General features: G+C 44.6%; 8 protein-coding genes across 9 annotated transcripts in view; 3 read left to right on the top strand and 5 right to left on the bottom strand.

Annotated features, from left to right (window-relative positions):
- LOC126557604 (protein arginine N-methyltransferase 1) overlaps positions 1–3921 on the bottom strand; it is a 724795-nt gene extending 720874 nt beyond the window's left edge. Inside the window, exon 1 of the mRNA XM_050213442.1 lies at positions 3917–3921. The gene's annotated coding sequence lies outside the window, so the exon portion shown is untranslated. The remainder of the gene's footprint in view (positions 1–3916) is intronic.
- Positions 1–22802, top strand: part of LOC126558034 (cellular tumor antigen p53-like) — a 444866-nt gene that overhangs the window by 395523 nt on the left and 26541 nt on the right. The gene's annotated exons all lie outside the window — the stretch shown is intronic.
- The window catches only part of LOC126556871 (brain tumor protein), a 138181-nt gene that overhangs the window by 1788 nt on the left and 113591 nt on the right, over positions 1–22802 (bottom strand). Inside the window, exons 2-3 of the mRNA XM_050212415.1 lie at positions 2265–2912; positions 23–2173 (exon numbers count right to left, since the gene is read on the bottom strand). Of these exons, the coding sequence (XP_050068372.1) occupies positions 23–2173; positions 2265–2893 (2780 nt within the window). The 5' untranslated portion in view covers positions 2894–2912. The remainder of the gene's footprint in view (positions 1–22; positions 2174–2264; positions 2913–22802) is intronic.
- LOC126559743 (anaphase-promoting complex subunit 4) lies at positions 8692–11194 on the top strand. Its single transcript, XM_050215916.1, has 3 exons — positions 8692–8962; positions 9046–9184; positions 9294–11194. Exons 1-3 carry the CDS (start codon positions 8719–8721, stop codon positions 11191–11193), a joined length of 2283 nt encoding a protein of 760 aa, XP_050071873.1. The 5' UTR covers positions 8692–8718; the 3' UTR covers position 11194.
- On the bottom strand, positions 11774–12269 carry LOC126559325 (40S ribosomal protein S14a). Its single transcript, XM_050215460.1, has one exon. The coding sequence runs from the start codon at positions 12257–12259 to the stop codon at positions 11801–11803; it is 459 nt and encodes a 152-aa protein (XP_050071417.1). The 5' UTR covers positions 12260–12269; the 3' UTR covers positions 11774–11800.
- LOC126558156 (N-acetylglucosamine-6-phosphate deacetylase) lies at positions 12639–14181 on the bottom strand. The gene is made up of 5 exons (XM_050214117.1): positions 13953–14181; positions 13616–13890; positions 13330–13548; positions 12938–13259; positions 12639–12860 (listed from the first exon to the last, which is right to left on the bottom strand). Exons 1-5 carry the CDS (start codon positions 14179–14181, stop codon positions 12661–12663), a joined length of 1245 nt encoding a protein of 414 aa, XP_050070074.1. The 3' UTR covers positions 12639–12660.
- On the bottom strand, positions 15045–16441 carry LOC126558054 (uncharacterized). Its single transcript, XM_050213988.1, has 2 exons — positions 16315–16441; positions 15045–16246 (listed from the first exon to the last, which is right to left on the bottom strand). Exons 1-2 carry the CDS (start codon positions 16423–16425, stop codon positions 15047–15049), a joined length of 1311 nt encoding a protein of 436 aa, XP_050069945.1. The 5' UTR covers positions 16426–16441; the 3' UTR covers positions 15045–15046.
- On the top strand, positions 16921–18693 carry LOC126565505 (uncharacterized). The gene has a single exon (XM_050222691.1). It carries the CDS (start codon positions 16921–16923, stop codon positions 18691–18693), a length of 1773 nt encoding a protein of 590 aa, XP_050078648.1.

Raw genomic sequence — 22802 nt, forward strand, 5'->3', positions numbered from 1 at the left:
AAACCCCATGCTACTAGCCCACCTGATAGCGATCTTCTTGATGAAGTGTCCGTTTTTAGAGAAGATTTGCATTCTCGAACGCTCGTTGCCCCGATCGCACACGACAAACTTGGCACTGGTGCGCATGACCGCTACCTTGCGCGGATAAAACAGTTGACCCTCCTCCTTGCCCGGTACGCCGAACGAAAACTTGAACGTGCCATTCTTTTCGAATATCTCGATGCGATGATTGTTCGTATCGGCCACAACGATTTCCTCGTCCACGCCCAAACAGAAGCCGTGCGGCGAGTTGAACTGGCCCTTCGTTTGCCCGAGCGAACCGAACTTGGTCCGTATCTGCATCGGCGTGGCCTTCGTACGCCCATTCACGCACACCGATGGCTGGAAGCGACTCATCGCCATGTCGCTACCGGCACCGTTCATGCCTCCTGCCCCATCGATACTCGGCATGTTCGGTGGAACGGGCAGGATAGGAGACGTCGAGCCCGGCAGCACGCCAGGGAAATCGTTCAGCATCGGCACACTGTCCAGGCTGGGATGGGGCGCAAGCATCGAACCGTTGCCGGCCATATCCTGACCGCCCATCGAATATTTGGCGAGCGCCTGTATAGCGTGCTGATTGCCGGAAATTAGGTCGGCCAGTGTAAAGTTCGGCGTAGCTCCTGCGCTCGGTACGTTCGCCGGGTTGCTGTTGACAACTGGTACGATCGAGTCAGTCATATCGTTCGCCGACGTTTCACCGGCCAGATTTGCCAACCGGTGAAGATTATACTCGGCAATGCTCGACAGTCCTGGCAGAGTTGGTGGTCCCGCACCTACGACGACACCCGGTGACGGTGTGCCACCACTGAGCGGATTACCTGAGCCGGCAATCGTTCCCGCACCAGTGGCCGGTTCCGGAGTCAGCACATTCGGCAGCATATAGGTAGTGCCAAGCGTCGAAATGTCCCCGTCGAACGAGGATTGCATCGAAGTAGGCAACGAAATAGGACTGCTAGCCGTTACCGATGCAGTCAGCGGACCCTGGCTAAGTCCGCAACTTCCGTTCGCCGGTTGATGAAGCCCATCGGAAACCATTATCGGTACGCCGGGAAGCGTAGGTGATGGAGTTGTTTCGCTCAAGTTGGCCGGCAAACATGATTCTGTGCGGAACTTACCAAACAGTTCCGGTACGAGCTGTTCGAACTTTTCGTAATTGCTGTGAAATTCGATCGAGAACTTTACGTCACCCTTCGGCGCAGTGCCCATCAACTGGTTTAGCTGAGCACATATCATGCTCTTCAGGCTCAACAGTTCTGGGCCATTCGCCTGATCCAGCACCTTCCGGGCGTACTTTGTGGCAACCTCGATTTTCTCCACCGATTTCGCAACATTATCATACAGATCCATGATCTTTAGCTCTCGCTCGGAATGCAACTTTTCCAAGTTTTTCAATGCATTTTCCCGGCACTGTTCGAGAACTGCCTTAAAGCTCTGGAATGACTCGTTGATAAGCCCACGCGCCGTCTCGTACTGGCTTTGCAGTTCATGCAAAGATGATTCCAGCTTGGTGGTCGCCTGATTGCAATACTCGATTTTCGATTTTGCATCCCGCATCGAGCACTCCAGCTCCTGGCGCATCGGTTTTTCCGCTTCGCTGATGATATGATAGTTGTGATCGTTTCCTTTGTGCTCGCCGATCAAACATTCGTTGCATACCGGGGTGGAGCAATTGAAGCAGTAATACTTCAAATTTTCCGTCGCATGCACCGAACAGTACAGCGGTTTGTGGATGGCCACCTTTTCCGACGACTTGCGCAAATCTTCCAGCTGGACGACCTTGTGATCTTCGAAGCAGCGCATGTGCTGATGCGCATACTCGCAACTGTCGCACAGAAAGTTGGCACAGTCATTGCAGCGCGAAATCGCCATCTCCTTACTCTTGCAGGAGGTGCACGCAAGCAGCGCCGGTTCAATGGTGGACAAATCCAGCACGTTGCTCAGAATGTAATCTTGATGCAATCCAGCTGCACCCTTCGGACCGATCGGAGTGGATTGTTTGCAAATGGTGCAAACAATCGTATTTCCGCCCTCAAGAGTCTTATCGCCGCCACCATCGATCAGCAACTTATCCAGACAGCTTTCGCAAAACACATGCAAACAGGACAGGACACGTGGTGAAGTGAATTTGTTCCTGCAAAAAGAAAACGATATGTTTTGTTCAGTTCCTTCCACAGCTATAGGTTTGTTAAATGTAGTACATTAGCAGACTTAAAATCGCTTACTTGCATAGGGTGCAATCTTGTTCCATCAAATCGGAAAGGGAACTATTATCGAGCTGGAAATCGCCACCGGTACTTCCATTCTCGCTCAACGCACCATTGCCCACGTTGTCCAAATCCAACATGTCCTCCAGCTTGAAAACCTCCGGAAACATACCGCTACTGCTGCTGGTGCTGCTCCCGTTGCTGCAAACGCTGCTACTGCTGTTCGGTGACGGACCTCCGAGCAACTTCGGCACAAGTTGTTCCGAACGGGGAGACACCGATACAGCGCCGCTTGATGGCGTTTGCTGCAAAATCGTAACAGCGGTAGAGTTTGTGAGCGTCGTAGACGTTACCACACTCGAAGGTACCACCGATACTCCGGATCCCGTTCGCTCCAATACACCAGCGGCAACCAACTCCGGAGAAGCAGCTGCAGTCACCGAAACAACCATCGATTGAATAGTGGCCGTTCCAGCTGATGAAGCAGTCGTAGAGGAAACCGGCACCTCTCCAACAACCGATGAAGTCGACACTGCCGAAGATCCGCCGGAAGACGAGGTCGTCGACGAAACCAGCGAACTACCGCTGCCGTTCGCACTTCCACCGGATTTACTGGTCGAAAAAGAGTACATTTCAGCAAGCGTCATATTAGCCTCAGAAAACTCACTCTACAACCACCACCAACACTGGCTAATGGTCCCTCGTCTCTTCTTATCCCCACTGCACTGCTGCAACCACCACCGAAATATGCGTCACTTGGGACGCAAGTTTGCTTCCCGGGCTCGGTAACGTTAATCGACGGCGAGAAACCGGATATTTGTGCGTTGACGACTTACTGCTTGTTGAAAACTTACTTGATGGCAATAGGAAAAGGGCCTACTTTTGACAGCCGAACGGTGTTGATTGGTTACTTGTTTTCCAACGCTTTAGACACACTACTCCAAATCGAAGTAGCCAATGACGGTGTGGCCGTTATGGTGATATTTTTGACCGTCCGGGATACGTGATTTTTTTTTTTCGGCTGGCCTCACTGTTGGTTTTTTCTGCTGGATGTTACAATGGATGATGTTTTGGGTTCTTTGGTACGATGTGAAAGCTTTGTTTTTGAAAGCTTTGGTTGCGCTTTGTCCTTTACGACACACACCAGAAGAATTAGAGTTTCTCTCTATTGTTTTAGCTTCTGTAGAGCTCAGATTGTATAAGCCGTTTTGCTTTCCAATGACACTGATTCCAGTGATATCAGATGACTAAAACGATTAGGCCTGCTATTTTGCTGTGGTTTTAATGCAGTTCAGCCCAAAATCTGTAAAATACAAGCAAAAACAAACAGAATTTAGTATGTTGATTTATTATGGCTTTTTTATAACGCATGTCTTCGATATGAATTGGGCTAAAGGTTTAACCGCTCAAACGATGGTGAACTCCTCGAGAATTACATAACACAATCGTTTCCTCGATGATGAGGTTACTAAGAATTAACCAGCAGCCTGCTTATGTGGCTTCGGAAATAAAACCACCTTAGGAACGACCTGCTCATTTACATAAACGTCCACGGGTCAAATATTGTGACATTTCTACTTGTCCCCAAATTTATGTACCTCGTAACGATCTTTTTTTTTTTATTTTATCCCGGAAAGCTCGGGAATCGGAAACACTCCAGTGAAAAGCACTCTCTTCATCGAACCTTTTTCACATAGAAACATGCCGAATACGGAATCCAAGCGACCCTTGATGAGTGTCATCAACGTTGTTCCTCCTCGTGGCCAATTCGAGAAAATCGATTCAGACAAAATATGAACTTTTTTTCATCTTCAACTTCTTGGCACGTGGCCCTTATCCGTACCCGTCTATGGTTCTATCTATGTAGTGCTCCGTCATTGGGCACTTTACTTTCATGAAATATAAATTAGAAACAAGGAAACCGCATTGAACCACATCTACCGAACAAAAGTCAACATGGGTAGTTCTCCAGCTGTACAACATGGATTACTATAAGTATCCACACATCGTACAGCCAACTATTTCGCGATGAAAAATCATACACAAGGAAAATGGATGGAAGCAGAATGGGGATGATGCTCGTGTACAGTAAATACCAAAGCATAAAAAAACCGGCGAGATCAAATTGAAAAAAAAACGATGAAAAATGTGGCTTACCCCGTTTAGAAGTCATCAATAAAACACAAGAAATACAACGGCAAAACAGTAAAGAAGATTCGAAAGTCTTCACACGGCAAATACTTTGAAGAAAACGCTTTTTCTTCAACCACTGCTAAAACAGCACTGGCGGATGAAACTTCATTCTGATCATTTCACGAACATACACGCACACTCGCCTTAGCAATGAGTAACGATGCAAAGGTTACTTTGACCAATTTTGGACCATTTAAGGTGCCTCAAAATAAAAAACCGCAAATCAAAAAGTTAGTAGTGAACATCCGTTCCGTTTGTTGCAATATCCTTATATACGTTCAAGGTCTAGTTCTAGCAAAGATTAGAAAGTGTGTAATTTTCAATAAATGAACGTTATGTAAAGATTGCTTTTAGAAATTTCAGCAGATATAAATTTTATCACAACAAATAAAATCATTCTTAGTTGATACCGATCAAAAAACTCTTCTAAAACACTGAATTTTATCAGAAAACTCATTCACGTTTTTTTTTTTTTTGCTGTAAGCTAAACGCGAAAGGATTACCGGAGAACGCTAGTGTATATACGTGCACACACCAACACCACAGCTTCAGTAGGACACATACAATCCGCCCCAGGAATGAAAACGCACAGCAAGCTTGTTAGCTCTGTTCCGCCTAGCTACGGGCGGAAAATTGCATAACACTCCCCCCCCCCCCCCCCCACATCGAATCGTACGCTGCTGGCTGGCTAACATGAAGAGCAACCCACGACGACGTTACACGCGATATTCTCTCTCGGCCCAAAATGTAGGCGAAGGTAAAGGTTACAACTGGAAAAAATTGGCAAACACACCCTAAAAACGAAAGAACAGTAATATCCTTTGCCCGAAGAATGGCTTTCATTTCGCAAAAAAAAAGGAGTACAATTTCTTAATTTACACGAATATTCACGAAAACTTGCTGCAGGCACACAACGGGTAAAATTTTATTAAATTTTCAAGTTTTCTTCTGCCAAGGAAATGTTGCAAAAACAAAACTGCAACCTAGTACAACGCACAGAAACCAATATTGGGACCAGAAATTAAAAATCGATTTCTATTTGTACGGTTGCAGCAATCGATAAACCAATACGAGCTTATGAAAATGAGACCACATCACTCATGGATTACATAAAAATATCCTATGGCTATATTCTTTGCACTACTATAAAATCACAATTCCGAACGTGTATCACCAATTCCGACCACACACTCAACAACAATTATTCAACACTTCGATAGTTATGCTTATCATTCATCCTTGTATCCACGTAGAATTGTGCCTATTCTGACCCTTAACCATTACATAAATCTCTTCTTCATCCAGAGGGCTTCACATTATCAAACAGCCATGGGACAATGTCTGCAAAACGGTCCGAGAAAAAAAACGTTCAAGTAATAAAGTTATCATCCACGCACCCACCACGGTAAGCAGGATGATGACGACAGTTCGTCTGCTGGCTGACTGGCTGGCTGATCCTAGTAGTCTGTGTGTGTTAGCAACTGAGCAAGTCAAGCAAGGAAAAGCGTCTTTTCTATCCCCCTCGCGGTGTTGTTACGTGGGCCTCGTGAGAGCATAAACGTTTCGATTTCAGAGAACGAGAGCGAAGCACATCTTCCTTGCGTGTCGCCGTTGCATGTAAACACAACGCGGTGCATACAACGCATCCCGCCCCATAACACGGCATACGGGCGAGTTGGGCTAGAAGTTACAGAATGGTAGGCGCGTGTTTACCGTGATCATAAACTGCAAACTGAGAGAGGAACTAGAGAGGACAAAGCGTTTTTGCACCGATTAAATTGTGCTTAGAAACGACAGCTGAGCTTTTTTCCGCGAGCTAACTAGATCTGGACGTTTTATTAAGTTTTTTTTTCTGGATTCTTGTGAGGGAACCAAGAGCATCATACAGAAAGACCACAAAAGGCAAGTGAGGAGAAAGAGAGAATTGCAGTGGATGCACGTGAGATTTTTTTCCACGGATTCGCAACGCATTGATTGAGACGTTCGTAATGGGTTACGTTATTGTGTCCTTGAATTTCCAATCCTCGAAAAGAAGATAAAAATTGTACAGGAGCATAAGCAAAACGTTAATTATTATTATTAATAACTACCACAAAATGTCATGAGGTAAAATAATAAACACTTACTACCCCATCCTATTCAGACACACACGCACACTGCCACACATTATGGTGGAGGGTGGTTTTCCTTTCTGGGTAGTGGCAGGCAGAACTATTTTTAATTCAGTATCATGCGCCATTTAACAAACGGGTGCCTCGATATGCTAAAGGACCGAGTACAAAACAAATCGCTCGCCTTTTCCTTCGTTTTGTGTGTGAATGTGACAGAAGAAGCGGTAAGATTATGTTGTAATCATACAAATCTATAATTGTTTATTTAATTGTGGAAAACATGCTTACGGCACCACCATAACCCTACTTTGCGTTGACAAAGTGGCTGCATATTTTATGCATTTTGAATCGGAAGGGTGTTATTTGAAAAACTGTCTTCTACACCCACTTGGGTGAGTTTTTTAAAATATAAATTATGATTAAGAAATTATTATGAAGCATGAGATATTCTTCCTTCATGTATCTTTTTCCTTTTCCTGATTTGTTGCGCGATTCGCGCGGCAGCGAAATCACGTTAAATTATCGCACACACCGCCGTCGTACTCCGATCGCAGTAGGTACGAAACACACACTCTCGCACATGAACATACGCGGAGAAGTGCGCGCGCTGTCAGTGGAGCACATTTCGGACAAACGTACGCCACAGCATCACCTCATCATCGCCGTGTTCGTCCGATACGTTTTGTGGAAAGAATAGCAGCCGCAGAACGCACAGACGCACACACACACACACACACACACACACACACACATTCCACTCAACTGTCACACCTTTCCTCCCCGGCGTTCGTGTTCTTCGACACTTTCGCAAACCTCTCTCGCAAGAACATGCGCGCGTGCGGCGTAAACAGCGTGTGTACGATGGGGAAAGGTGTGCAGCGAATTACTGCGACACTTTACATCGTATAATGCGCGAGTTCTCTTCCCAGGACAATCTTTTTCAAGTTGCTATTTACTTTTTTCAAATGCACGGTGCTCTTTTTGGGAAATGGAAAAACTCTCACTCGGAATAAAACTATTATGCAAAATGTATGCTAAAAAGGGTTCCCTTGAACCACACGAGACGAGGCAAGATTAAATCGATATCATTCTGAGGGGAACCACCCACCCTTTCCCCCTGTTCACTGCGACACTACCACGATCAATTGGAAAGGAAGAAAAACGGAAAGAACCACCCATAACCACCCATTCTGGGTTCGACTCGATCACGACAATACGCACTATTTGCACAACCATTGCGTACAATTCGTACGCCTTTTTCCACCCCAGAAACTCACACTTCCGGTGGACTGTAGGATTGGGGATGAAGGCAGCAAGAAGCTGTGATTTGTTTTCCCCGCTTACTAAGTACCGAAAAGCCTGCACTTTCATATGAAAAATGTGATTGCATCACACCATAATCCAGCACGCACAACAAGATCGGTCTATTAAACACCACGACACGGACAGCTCACTGTTGCAGTAGGCACAAGTTTGCACAAGTTTATGCAAAACGGAAGAGACGACCAATTTACCTGCATCCTGAAGTTGCGGTGAAAAAATCCCGACCGTGTAAAATCTGAACCTCCTGTGTCACCCTGCCCTGCTTGCTTGTTGGTGATCGCTTCGGCGCACTGTAGACATTGCGGCAGGCTGCCCCAACTTGTGTACATCACTTTTGACAATCATGCAACCACTGACGGATTTGACGTATGGATGATGACAGGGGGACTGGGAGAGTTTTAAAAATGATTTAAATTGGATTTTTTTTACAAAAAATGAGCTTTGTACATAGGAAGAATTTTGTGTAGAATTTCTCTATTTAGAAACAACCTAAATAGAAAAAAATATTAATATTTTTCATTACGTTTCTATTAATCTTGATCTAATGCTAGCAACCTCGGTGGAAACAAACAAATCAACACAACAATAAACAGAGCTTTTATGTTTTATGTTGTTTGAAACGATGTTATGCTGATTGTACCAACTAGATAAACACGCATGTTTGTTCTATTCTTTTTTAAGCATGTCCTAAGCATAAAAAGTACAGCAAACATGCATTAACATCACAAATCTATCCATACTATACAGTTGCCGGTGTCAGCCACCAGCTGTTCCAGTCATTCCTGAAGTCGAATAAAATCAACATAAATTCTAACGCAGCGCTCACTTTATCAACGCTATTCACCATGGCAAACCAGTACGGAGCGAACCGCAACCTTATGAAGCAAACCTGCAACAAAAACGTTGGCAGTAAGGTGGAAATTTTAAAATGGAGTCAAGAGATGGATTTGCTAGCGTTCGGCACTGAAAAGGGTGAAGTGTTGCTGCACCGCTTGAAGTGGCAAAAAGTGTGGCAGCTGGGCCCACCGGAAGAAGGGCTAAAAGTGCGTGGCATAGCGTGGCGTCCGTGCGAAAAATTCATCGCAGTTGGTAATTAGTGTTCCCATGCCTCTACAAGCCATGAAATGTCTCCCATACTTAGTACTGGAACTCTTCTTTCACCCTCGTTACAGGCTATAGCAATGGAACCGTGCTCCTGATCGATTTGGAAACGAGGGAAGAAATTCACAGCTTCACCGTTAACACGGACATTACGTGCCTTTGCTGGACAGAGAATACAGATGAAATTGATTCCAGTGATGTTAGTTACAAGTTTAACGGATATTGCATTTATAGTTGCATATTATGTTTTAAATATTTTTTAAATAACGGATATTGTATTAAATGCATTTTATAAACAAATTAATCACTTTCAGGCAAGCCACACCAAGTATCTGCCAGAGCTTCCCGTACTTAGCTCCCTGTCCTCATCGGCAAAGCCGCTAAATCCCAACCGAAGCAGTTACTGCACCAAACACATCTTAAGCATTCTACTGATCGGTACAGCGACCGGTCAGGTGTATCTATCCGCACTCGGCATGCTAACCTGCGGAAGTATCGATGTGTTCGGCATGCTGGGTCTTTCTTCCACCTCCGCGACACGCATCCGTGAAGCAAAGATGAGCCACGACTTTAAGCAGCTGATTGTGGCCATAGAGCAAGCGGAAACACTGAACGTAATCGTACTGGAAAACGATGTACTGTACAAAAATCCTCCGTCGGTGCTTAACCTCGCACTGAAACACGCCCAAATACTCAACACAATGTCGTACATGAACGAAACGGTCGATTGTATTATTGAGGCGTGGGAAACGGTACTACTCGAGATGGACAACAAGCTTACAAACTACGCCAAAGATCAGCCGGATGGATCGATATCGGCAGACTTTCTCGAGCTGCTTATGTTCGGTAACGCTTCACCCTCACTAAAGCAATTCCTGCTGCGAGATCTCACCGAGAAAGGACTCAGGAAGCTGGGCTACAGTATCGAGCTGTGCTACGTTACCATTCAGCGCCTGGTAGTGAAACCGCTCTACACCGCAATCCAAGCGATGTTTTACCATTTAAACATGCTTAATGGAATGGTTCGAAATCGGTACTACTACGGCACGATAATGCGCGATACGACTACCGTTACGGAGGTGCTCCGAAGCTGTGGTGCCCTTCAAATCAAAGCCTACGAACTGCAGCAAATGATTGATGCATCGAAGCGAGATTTTAACATTTTCTTCCGGTGGCTTTACGTCGTAATAGTGCGCGTAATGGATGAAACATTGCAGGAAAATCATCCCACAATAACGCAGCGGGAGATACAATATTTGGCACAATTTTTGTGCAATTTTGATACAACCGCACAAAATATAGGGACTGCGGAAGATAGCCGGATGGAATCGCGCCGAAAATTTAATCTCGAACGAGTTGGTCAATATCTCGAAGATAAACCACTGGTCTGTACGATGGCAAAGGATGATGAGAACGGATGGAAGCAATTGCTCGAAGAAAATGAATGTTTGCGTCAATATGATGCTATCTATCCGCACTACGAACACGCGTCACTGCTACAGCAGCAGAAGCTACTGAAAAAGAACATTGATCATCTGTTTGAGGAACCGGGTAAGGTTGTTGGGGCGGACTTTAAACAGAAGAACTTGCTGACGGTTCAAACGCCGAGCGGCTCGAATGTACGTTCGTTTGCCTTTGCATGCCATCCTCGTGATCACTTGACACTGCTAGCGATCGTTCAATCTAACCGTAGTCTTCTGTTGGTGGAATGTTTCGATGATGGAGGCCTAAAAGCGGTACGACTACACTTCGAAGAGAAACCCTACTTTGATCAGAGGTTCGATGCGATCGGTACGCTTACCTTTCAGCACGTGGACTTTTACGATGAGGACACACTTTCGCTGCTTTTACGCGCTCAGGCACCGAACGACGAGCGGACAGCGAACTGTTACTTCATGCAGCTTAATCTTGGCGCTGTGCGTGAGTTTTTAGCTTCAATGGAAACGCGAGGATACATGCAGACGGTAACGGAGGAAGTAGCGGGTTGTCCAGCGATAAATGTGTACACGCTGATCGACGAAAGTTCGCTCAAGTTACTCGAGACTGGAGATGGATATAAAATAGCCGTCTCGGGAAAGCGCAACTTGATTGCATTACTGTCGGAATCGTTGAAAAACGTGCGGATCTACGACATGGACGGGCAGGATGAGGAAGATGAGTTGCTGGATACTTCATCGCAGATTAACAGCAGTTTGGAAAATAGTCAGGAATCGGTTTAGGCGTGAAGAATTCACTAATTACATGAAATAAATGCGCGTATGAAGAATTCTGTTGCTTTCCGATAATCCATCCCGTTTTCAATATGGAAAGTAGCTTTAGTTCGGTTTGTGGGTTTTGTGCTTTTCCTGATCCCAGTTTGGTCCGGCTGTCATATTAGGTCGTGTTTCCGCATGTATTGAGCTCTTGGGTGCCGAACTCAGTTTATTTGTCGCAACTGGTGGCAACATTTTTGAATGGTAATTGTAAATACATAAATAATTAAAAAATATAAAAAAGAAAATAAAAAGAGTTCGTCACCCGAAAGGGGAGTTCGATACGTATAGATAGAAAAAATGAATATATAGAAAAAATGTTATGAACTACGTGCCATTAGCAAGTCTAGTAAGCCATCCGTCGACTGGCGTGACCAAGTAGAAATTCAAGCCAAGAAGAGGAAATCAGTACTACAAAAAACACACCGCCAAACAGATTTTTATGAGGTTGATTTGTCGTTTATTTTGCTTTTGTTTCAACGTTTCGCTGCATACATCCTATCAGCGAGATACGCGCTCCAACGACCAAACACCGACTGACCGACCACACACCATGCACCCGGGATACGTCTGCTTACAAACGGCGACCACGACGACCACCCTTGCGGCGGGTAGAATCCGACGGAATCGGTGTCACATCCTCAATACGACCGATCTTCATCGACGAACGGGCCAGGGCACGCAGGGCCGACTGAGCACCCGGTCCGGGTGTCTTCGTACGATTGCCACCGGTTGCACGGAGCTTAATGTGCAGCGCCGTAATGCCGAGCGATTTGCATTTTTCGGCCACATCCTGGGCAGCCAACATAGCGGCGTACGGTGAAGCTTCGTCACGGTCCGCCTTTACCTTCATGCCACCGGTAACCCGGGAGATGGTTTCCTTGCCGGACAGATCCGTCACATGCACGAAGGTATCGTTGAAGCTCGCGTAGATGTGTGCCACGCCGAACACGATCTCACCGTCGCGGATCTGTGGTCCAAGCGAAACCTGCACCTCTTCCTTCACTACTTTGTTCTTGCGCGATGGAGCCATAGCGGAAAGTTGATCGAATATTCAGCGGGAGATTTTCTTGTACAATCGAAAAATGCTGCGGCGAGCGTTTGGATGTTGTTCGATTAGCTGGTAGCGGAAAAAGGAAAGAATTTTATTTTCATCATGCTTTGGTTTGTTTTGGACCGTTTGTCAAATTTGACGTTGCGTCATTTCTTGACAATTTGGCTGCGTACGTGATGAGATATATGTAAACCTTGGTCAGAGACAACCGCGATCGCGGGTTCAAGTTTTGCTTTTCCGATACTGTTGCGAGCAAGATTATCAGAGATAGTTTGGAAACTATCTTCTCCTGTGGATAAAAGAAACCATTTATGAACGTGAGGCATCAACTAAAAATGTTTGAAAATGTCTCTTTATTTTATTTGCGACTGGCACTTGTTTTACAAAGCATTTGAGACAATGTCCTTGCCTTGATAGACACACTCTCCCGCAATCCATGTCGATTGCACGTTCAATTGATCATCCAGCAGTACAAAATCGGCATCCGCGCCGTAATCCAGAGTTCCTTTGCGCTTTTCAATGCCCAAACAGCTAGCTGGATGAAGTGATGCAGCCTCCAAAGCGTATTCGATTGAGCAATCTACAAAAAAAATAGCAAAAGTCACGCGTGAGTTTTTTTTTACTTCAAATCCCTTAATGTGGGTATCTTTCACGTACTGGAAGCCTTCTTGAAGAATCGAATACACTCATCCATCGGTGCAATGCTGCCGCAGAGTGTGTTGGTACCGGCCACATACGCTCGTCCGCCTCGTATTTCAATCTCCATCTGTCCGATCCGATGTCGTCCTTCGGCCAGCCCCATCGCCGATATCGCATCCGTCACCAAGATCAGCCCGTTGGGATGAGTTTTATACGCAATACGCAAGGCAGCCGGATGCGTATGGACTCCATCAGAAATAATGCCAAAGTACACGAGCGCATCGGGCGGAATGTTATCTGTTGTCAGCAACCCAACAAGCCCTGGGTCGCGATGATGGAACTGTAAAGAGATGGAGAGAAATGTGGTTGTAGAATTCGAACCGAACATTCGTCGCTTTTCCATAACATACTGGTAGCATTGCGTTGAACAGATGCGTGATGAGCCTTGCACCGTGGCGTACAGCAATCTCACCATCGCTCAGATTGGCCATCGAGTGGCCAACAGAAACCGTGATTCCATTGTTGCTCAGTTCCTGTATGACTTCCGAGGCTCCTGCCTTCTCCGGTGCGAGCGTTATTATCTGCACGTTGTCCATCGAACCGTAAACCTCACGCACCGTCACAATGCCCTTGAAACAGAATAATGCAAACATGTAGGCTAGCCTCATCTTTGCACATCGTTTCTATATTCCTTACCTGGTCAAACTCCTTTATACATTCAGGTGGATGAGCTCCCTTTTTGTCCGTATTGATAAACGGTCCCTCAACGTGGCACCCCAGTACGGTAGCCCCGTGTCGTCCACCAGCAGACCTAGAAATTCGAGGTAAAACGGAATGATATGTTTCCGGAGGCGAAGTAACCAGCGTTGGACAGAACGAAGTAACACCGTGAGCCAAGAGTCCTCTGGCTACCTTCAGCACACCTTCCTCGACGGTTTCAACATCGAACGAAAAGTCGACACCGTATCCACCTTTAATGAACGTCCAATTTGGAAATATTAAAACCGCCTTCCTGCGCCTTCCTTAATCTTACCATTTATTTGTAGATCGATAAACCCAGGCGCAACGATATGTCCATGGCAATCGATTTGTACATCGGCGTGCAACTTTTCGTCGAAAAACACTTTCTCCGGATCGATGATCTTGCCACCACGTACCCAAACATCGTCCTGCACTAGCCGATGATTGCGTAGTACGCGACAGTTCCGAAACTGGGTCAGCTTCTTATCCGTTTCCGTCAGGGTTACGGTGCTGGATGACATGGCGTCGTGAGATTCGCTACACTACACACAGAACAATGTTCACAGCAGGTCAAGAATCACTTTAATTTAGAGCAATCAATGGTAGGATCTAGGTTTTCGGCACCAATTGTCTTGTCGTTCCTGCCGCAAGACGATCAACCGGATTAGCAAATCGACTGCACTACGGAGCACACAAGAACGTTAAGTATGGGGGAAGCGATCGTCACAAATCTGACGACCTTCTCGAGTCCGTCTGTTGTTGGTAACTGAGTGCGATAACCATTTTCGCATGATATACTCTTTATAAAACTGCGCTCGCACAAGGCCAAACACGCACGGTGCAGCACTGCGTCCCGTATGGTGTTTGTGCGGTGAGGATGCTTTAATCCCCACCTATCTAAAGAACGCTACTCTCTGAGCTGTACATTCACAGATCATCTCGACTTGGGATTTATATGCTTTTTTTGTTGGTTGGTCAGATAACAAACACACAGGACATATTATCACTACACAGCTGATCGCCACCACTAGCCCTAAAAAACCACCCTGTGATCTAATTTGTGGTTATTTGATTGATGTTGCTTCATTATGCTGCTGATAACGCCTAATAAACAACGCTAAAACTGATCTTGTTTAGAAATCTTATCTACATTTCCCCCGTGGTTTGGTTTGTTTTGATGAGGCAAATTAAATTCGCGACTGTACACACACTTCGATAAACCGGGCCAAATCTGTCAAAAATTGGCTGCGTACGTTTGGTTGCGCTAGTTTTCGTTTCAATTTAGTATGATTGCCCTAAAAACGGCTCTTTATTCTTATTCTTTCCAACAAGAAAACAATTTTAGCACAATGATACGCAACAAACTATTCGAAGAGATAAATTTATTCATATATCTGCAGAAGTCAGCGTTACCTTTTCCTCCTCGCTACTATCGCCCTCCACTACCACGGTTTCATTCGGCTGAGAAAGCAAACTTTTCTTCATGCGCTTCCTTTTCTTTGTCCTTTTCCTTACTTGCATCAGTTCCGCTTCCGTTAACCACTGATTGCTAGCGTCCTTCGGGGTCGGTATTAGTACGGCTGCAGTGTCTCCGATCTCCAGAACCGTATCCACCGCCATCGGTTCATCCGGTTCTTTTTGTGCATCGATTGGTTCCATCGTTTCGTCCGGTTCCGATTCTACGTCACCATCGGAATCGGCCCGCTCTTGCCCGTCAATTTTCAGCTTGAATCGCTTCAATCGCACCTGCATTCTATCCTGCGCGTGCACAGTGACTTCGTTACGTTCGATGCCTTCGGTAAATCCAACCGGCAAACCCTTGTCACGATCTGCACTATCCTTCTGAATGGCGGCTTTAATCTTATCCACCACCAGTCGGGCCCGTTTGCTCGCTTTCATCGAAGTCCGCAAAAGCAGCTCGGAACTGATAAGTGTAGTACCACCGAGATGTAACCCACACAGCTCACCGTACGAATTGATGCCGAACACCATTTTCGCTTCGGCGACACGTTCTTCCAGGTAAGTTGGATCTGCCACGGCTATTTTGCCCTGATTAAAGATCGCATAGCTAACACAAATCGGATAGTGGAAAAGTGTCACCTTGATTGGTTCCTTTTCCTCCATCGTATGTACGATCACGTTCTCACCGTCGACCGTTATGTCCGGACGCTTGAAGTGTGCCAAAGCGGTAAGTGCCGCTATCGCACAGCAATCGATCGCATTGCCTTCATGATTCAGTACGGTTACGTCCACCCGTAGTGTCCATACCTTCTCCTCCGATACCAAGCAAAGCGATTCTAGATCGACACAGCCAGAGTCTTTCAATGCACGCTCAAGAATGCGATTCAATTGTACACATTCATCCGATTGACGGCCTCCATCGAAGTGGGGCGCTGCCATCGGTCCCAGCTCAACGTTCACGAAAAGCATACCCTCGTTGGGTCGGGTCGCTTTCGGTTCCACCACGTCACAAGTAACCCGGGCTAGGACGCGCGTTTCTCCCAGTATTACGTGGACCAAGCCCCATTCGGCACCGAAGCATATTCTTAGCTTGCGGAACTCATCCAACGTTCGGCCATCGATACGCTGCGTGGAAGCAAAGTTTCAATCAAAATGAGGTTAGGGACAGGGTGACGGTAGCTTATAGTACTTACGATCGATTCGAGAATAGCCTTTTGAACGAAGGATTTTTCATTATTTGTTAAAATGCGTTCCTTCATTGTACCGGCGCGAGCAGCTGCAGTGCTGCTATTTACAAACAACATACACGCTCAACGTGCTTTTGACGTTTTGGTGGCGTTTGATATTATGCTACACCACACATGTACGCATTACATCACACAACAATTGCTGCTGTCAATTGCTACGCACTGCCCATCGATGGTATGCATAGATTTCCGCGGAAAAAAGCGTCCATAGCTGTGTAAATTCAGTGAATAAAATGTATTACACTTGCGTTGCTTAATGCACTTTTATGTGCAAATATAGATTAAGTGAAAGAAATTTCAGCGAAGTAGTAATTTGCATTAGAAATATAGAACTCCTCGAACGGATGACGTCTGTCGCCAAAGCGACCTTCCGATTCCAGAGAAATTTCGTTTACATTTGGTGCTGTGTGTACAAGAGCGCGAACTTTGAGCGGAAAATTTAAAAAATTGGCCAACGAAACAGTGGTAAAGATCTCGCATCTCGGTTAAACACAAAAATTGGTGCCAGAATTCACTTTTCTAATCAATTGCTTTCTTACTTCTAGCTCACAAATGACACACCCATCGACGGCGCAGTGGCTGTCGGAAGAGGTTGAAGACTTCCAAATTAAGGAGGAAGACGTTATCTACGAGGATATCGAGTATATTGAGGAATATGTGAACTCTTTCGATGAACAAAATACTTCCGATGGTGTGAATTTCATAAATGAAGAGCCAAACGGAAGTACGTTCAAAATTGAAAGCATTGACGATGCGCGGGATGCGTTACAAAACTCCGTTTGGTCCATCAAACCACCCGAACATACCGGTACTATGGGTCGCAAACTGGCACATCCACGTTCCGTACCGGTTGGCTTGGCTAAATCGGCAAAAACGTTCGCCGATTGCTTGTCGCTTTTTATCGATGCCGATGTAATTGCCATGATTACGGAATACACCAACGAGCAGATTAAGGTGGGACAACCGAACTACAGCCGTGAGCGTGATGCGAATTTAACAGATGAAACGGAAATCAGAGCTTTGCTGGGTGTGTTGTTTATTGCCGGTACGGTACGCGATGGACGGGAAAACATTGAGTATCTGTTCGACAGTAAAATGGGAACCGGATTAGAAGCGGTCTATCTCACGATGACCTCGCTTCGGTATCACTTTCTCATACGTAACGTGCGCTTCGATGATCCGGCTGCGGGGCTGGACGAAACGGAAGGCGATAAGCTGGCACCGATAAGAGAGATCTACGAGCGAATAGTAACCAACTTCCAGAAAAATGTTCGTCCCGGTCGTTGCCTGATGCTGGATGGACAAACGGTACAGTTTAAAGGGAAATGTGATTTTCGACAATTTTTGGGGAATGTATCCGGTAGGGCGGGATTAAAGTTTCACTTGCTGGCGGACTGCGAGACTTGGTACATCAGCAATCTGGAAGTGTGCGTACCGGGTAACGAAAATCCGTATAACTTGAGCTATGAACCTATCGATGTGGCTATGCGCTTGACGGAACCCATACAGGGTAAGCAGAAAACGGTCATAATGGGATCTTCATTCACATCCCCAGAGCTGATCAAGAAACTGTACGCAAGCCGAACTATGGTCATAGGCGAAGTGAAAAAAACGTACCAAGACATTCCAAAAGCGTTCGTCTCGAACAGGGGACGTTCGGAGCAAAGCATTCTGGCCGCGTACCACGAAACGGTTACGCTCGTATCGTACATAACCAGACGGAAGGATGTAATGCTACTAATGTCCTCCTTCACGGAGGCCGATCCGGAAGAAACTGAAGAGCCTGATGAAAATCAAAGGCAAGTTCGGCTTTTGCAGCTGACTGAACTTTACAACCAAACCAAAAATACCATCGGAACGATCCAGCAAATGTGCACAATGTACGATGTCTCGCGATGCACTCGCCGTTGGCCAATGGCTATGTTTTTCAACCTAATGAATCTATGCGCCTTCAATGCTTGGTGCATCTATCAGCTAAATCACGGCGAGGAGGAAAAAGTTAGTCGGCGTGATTTTCTGGTCAATATGGCACTCGAGCTGCTAAGACCGCAGGCACGGAAGAGGCTGGACCAAAAATCGCTACCGCGGACATTAAAACAACGCATCGCTATTTTTCTAGGGGTGAGTAGGGAAGAGTATGAAACCGTGCCGGTGTTGGACAATCGACGAGATGTACGAGGCCGGTGCTACCTGTGCAGTAGGGCACGTAATAAAACGACACGCATTACGTGCCACAGTTGTGGCAAGTTTACGTGCAACGCACATTGTGCACAGCTGTGCCGTACATGCTACATGGAGGAAGAAGGTACGGAGAAACAGCAATGATAGGGATACTGGAATTGGAAAGTAAAAATCACAAATTGTTTTTTTTTTAATTTAAAAGAATTAAAATTAACATAAGTCAAAAATTTTCGAAATGAGTTGTAGTTTTGGGTTCAAAAAAAAAAAATGAAAATCCGTTGTAGACTATGGAAAGAAGTTTCAAAATTATTTAAAATACTATTTTCTTCTTAATGTACTTAATACATTATGATACATCATAGAGGTGTAAAATCTGTCGAAGAAAATGAGTACAAATATAGAAAAGATCGTTTCAATAATTAATCAATCGTTTCTTTTTTTTTTTTTGTTTCGTAAGAACGGCCTGGCCGTATTGTTTGACTTTATGAATACCACGTAGTGAAGTTAATCAGTCCTCACAACGGGAGGACCGTTCGGATGGGATCTGAACCCTGGTCCTCCCGTATAAAGACCGGCGTCAATATCGCCTATACCACCGAACCGCCCCAATCAATCGTTTCAATGGTCAATAAAATTTTCACACTATCAGCGAACGAGCATGAAGATCGTTTTAACGATCAGTAAAAAAGTGGCATCAGCGGCAAGTAAGGCCTGTTTACAAGTCTGCTATTCGAATGTTTTATTACGCATAACATGCTAAATTGCTCCATAAAACATGTATAAATAGAGTCTAACCAACAACTAACGATGTTGGCAAATAATTTGTAAAGTTTTACACAATTTTCTCCATCCGCGGGTGGCTCAAATCATATCGAAAAATATTAATCACACACCCCAATGTGACCTCCTCATGTGCAATAGATACTTTCAACATGCTTTTGCACCTGCTTCCCGCCGAGGAGTGTGCTTCCCGCCATGCAGAATACGCGAAGAAAACCAATTTTGAGGTCTGCGAAAATACTGTTCCCCCAGTCCCGCAAGTTGATCCTTTGGACGAATCTTATGAAGAATTTATGATCGCCGAGACGTTGCAACTCGCACACAGCCGCGATCGTTTCTTACTAACGAATCTATGTAGAGAGTGAGAGGGAAAAGACGTATAATTTGCTTTTTTATTCTTGTTTTTTATACTGCTTTGGCCAGGGCCAGTATAATTAGATCACATTCAGATTTCAACAAATTTGCTGAATTCGCAAGGTTTGTTTGATGCCAGGATACACGGCGGTGTAACGGCACGGGATACCGTTTCAATTAAGCTTCGAATCGTTGATTTAAGGGTCGAAGTGACCTCTCCATAGCAATGGCACAGTACAATTTAAGCAGAATTTAATCATCCTCTCAATATCTTCCAGAAAATACTCTTACAATGTAACTTCATTGTCAATGGATCGCATCAACAATTTTATCCATGAAACGTTAGACCTCCCTCGTGTTCTGTACGATTTCCGTTGGCCTAGCAAACACCTGCCTTTCTTTACGTTCCTGTCCTTCTTACTTTCCACCCCTTGTCGTGCCCAACTTCATCGATCGCAATTCTACTGCTTTCGAAATTTCTAACCTTCTTCTCCAAAATGTAAACACACCCGACAGTCAACCCTCACCTCGCGGAGGCGTCCCATTATTTACTTAGAAGGTGTTCTGATCCTTTTTTTTTCGTTGTATTTCCTTCCCACGGTCCATTGAAACATCCTCTACCTAGGGAAGCGAACAAAGTTTCGCCACGTATGTGTTGGTGATCGCATCTCGTATGTTGCGTAGTCGTTGGGTGGTTTGTTACGGGCAAATCGCATCGAAATTGCTAGCTTTGCCAGATCTCTATTCTCCCCTCCCCCCACGTTTATCTCTGCCATTAAAAAAAAAACTCGCACTGCGCACAGTTCGCACGATCTGCGCAGACGCCTCATGTTTGCTTCGCTTCATTCCTACACGGTGACTAACCGTACCGCATTCGCTACACGGTTCTATATTTATCGAATTAAATAATACACACGCGACCGCACCGATGGCATCGATCGCAATGGGGTATGGTGCCGGTGCGTGATGCTCGAATGTGTTTGTGAGGCGAGATGTATGTATTATGCAGATTCGATACAGTATCGTTAGAGAGAAAGAGAGAAGGAGAAAGAGAGCGAGGAGAGCTGTGATGTACGAAAATAAACCGCACCGAATTTTGCTGTTCGTTTTGCAGCGGAAGAATACCTGAAGGTGGTCGAGGGAGGTGTCAAAAAACCCACATAGACACACATGTACGCACACCACTGTGAAGCAAATCATAGTTCGCTAAACAAAAAATAGAAAGAAAAAAAAACGTTATTTCGAATAGCAAATGATCCCGAGTTTCATGTCTTACCTGACATCTTGCATCTACTAACCATGGCCATTGCATTGCGATCCATGTGATTGAGAGGGAAAAGGGGGTTAGTGAGTGCAAAACCGTGTAATAGACGTTTTATGTGCGAATATGTATCGAAATATTAAATGGATTGTAGTAGGTCAATGATGAAAATGATAATTTAACAACTTATCAGAGCTATTTTATATGATTTTGGTATCAATCTAATTTACTTTCTAACGATTTTATAATGGAACAAATTTCTAATATCATATTGAAAACTCGATTGAAAGGCATGAATAAAAACTGCTAAACTGATCGTTAGAAGGGTTAAATGTAAGTAATTTAATGAGTAAATGTCCCCCTTTTTAACGTTTTTTCAATGTATTTTAAGTGATGTTGATGTCTTAAAAGTTGATAAGAAGTATTTTACCTTTCCTGTTTTTGTGTTTTAAATTAAAAAAATCTTCCAAAAAATAACAAAAAAACATTCCTCAAATTTTCAAGAACCATCCTATGGAGACGCCTTGTGCGCCGTGATGTCATCGTTAATCGAACCGCTAAACCGAACATCGTATTGTCTTTATGAGCCTTTACAGCGATCTGTTATGGATCGAGTTTCTTGTACCATTTTGTATGGCTAAAAATAAACTCCGTTTCGTGTTCGCTGCTTCATCGCTTCCCCGTAACCGCTATTTCCCACCATGCAACCGGATGACCTTCTTATCCAAGTTTGTCAACTGTATGGAGTCAAACAACTGGTACAAACGATCGTACACGGGCCGGTGTTTTTCTTTCACGGTTTATTCATATCTTTTCAATGTGCTTTTTTACGTTTTTTGTACAAGATAGTGTACGCTTCTAGCTGTGTTGTTTTTCAGCGTTTAACATTCATGAACCATTGAGCACTCCACACGGGTGACTCTCGGATCCGGGACGGGAATAAATAGGGAAAACAAGTATGAAAAATAAGCATTCATTTACACTACACAACTCCAATAGCAGTGTTAGCATTGCGTGGAAACAGGAGAATTTCGTTCCACAGCCAATACTCTTTCAACGGATTTAAATCATGCGTGTGGGTAGTGGCTACCAGTGTGGACAGAGTTGCTTGGAGTAAAGTCGTTTTTTTTGTTGTTGCTTTTGACTACAACCGTATACCGGCGCACTATCGTACATGTTTATCAACGCTTCGCAGCGAACGGTTCACAAATGTATGTGACGCGCCAGTTGCGTAGATGTCTGGAAAAATCTAGAAATGGGTTATGAATAATTTGTGTGTTTGTGTATGTGTAGCTAAATATTGTTTTTGTAATTCGAGAAATATCTTTAAATAGTGATTGAACACATACGCAACACATGTTGAGAAGGCAGTACGTTATTTTTCTTTTTCAAGAGTGTTTTAAGAAGTAATATATAAGCATAATGTTTGGAAATAATATTTCTAACCATGTTAATATAAATCAAGCAGAACTACCAAGTGGTATATGTCCGTAAGCAATGAAATCAATTTTTGAAAATATTTCATACTACAAAGTCTGTGAAAGACAGCTTAGTAAAGAGGCTTTTTTGGATAAAATTTTCTAATGAATTGTACATTTCATAGCTAGTACTACTTCAATGATAACTACTGATCTTGACGCCGTTCGACGAGAGAAATCAATGCTGATAATAATTGTAGTGTAGCAAATAATGAGAACAAGTTCCCACGAATTAGATTAACTGCTGTACTCTGCAAGTTCTACTTTAAGATTTTTTATTATTATCATCATTGTCCGATCTATTTCAGACGAGGTTTTTAAATCTATTCTCATGAGATGGATTGTTTTTTTCTACTTTCTGCAGTGCCAATTGACACATT

This window comes from Anopheles maculipalpis, chromosome 2RL (genome assembly GCF_943734695.1).
Source record: "Anopheles maculipalpis chromosome 2RL, idAnoMacuDA_375_x, whole genome shotgun sequence".
Lineage (NCBI taxonomy): Eukaryota > Metazoa > Arthropoda > Insecta > Diptera > Culicidae > Anopheles > Anopheles maculipalpis.

Coding starts and splice junctions, on each gene's coding strand:
- LOC126559743 (XM_050215916.1), top strand. CDS start 8,719: ATGGCAAACCAGTACGGAGCGAACCGCAACCTTATGAAGCAAACCTGC. Junction 8,963..9,045: donor CGAAAAATTCATCGCAGTTG/GTAATTAGTGTT, acceptor CCCTCGTTACAG/GCTATAGCAATGGAACCGTG. Junction 9,185..9,293: donor TCCAGTGATGTTAGTTACAA/GTTTAACGGATA, acceptor CTTTCAGGCAAG/CCACACCAAGTATCTGCCAG.
- LOC126559325 (XM_050215460.1), bottom strand. CDS start 12,259: ATGGCTCCATCGCGCAAGAACAAAGTAGTGAAGGAAGAGGTGCAGGTT.
- LOC126558156 (XM_050214117.1), bottom strand. CDS start 14,181: ATGTCATCCAGCACCGTAACCCTGACGGAAACGGATAAGAAGCTGACC. Junction 13,891..13,952: donor TATCGATCTACAAATAAATG/GTAAGATTAAGG, acceptor CGTTCATTAAAG/GTGGATACGGTGTCGACTTT. Junction 13,549..13,615: donor GTATAAAGGAGTTTGACCAG/GTAAGGAATATA, acceptor TTCTGTTTCAAG/GGCATTGTGACGGTGCGTGA.
- LOC126558054 (XM_050213988.1), bottom strand. CDS start 16,425: ATGTTGTTTGTAAATAGCAGCACTGCAGCTGCTCGCGCCGGTACAATG. Junction 16,247..16,314: donor AGGCTATTCTCGAATCGATC/GTAAGTACTATA, acceptor GCTTCCACGCAG/CGTATCGATGGCCGAACGTT.
- LOC126565505 (XM_050222691.1), top strand. CDS start 16,921: ATGACACACCCATCGACGGCGCAGTGGCTGTCGGAAGAGGTTGAAGAC.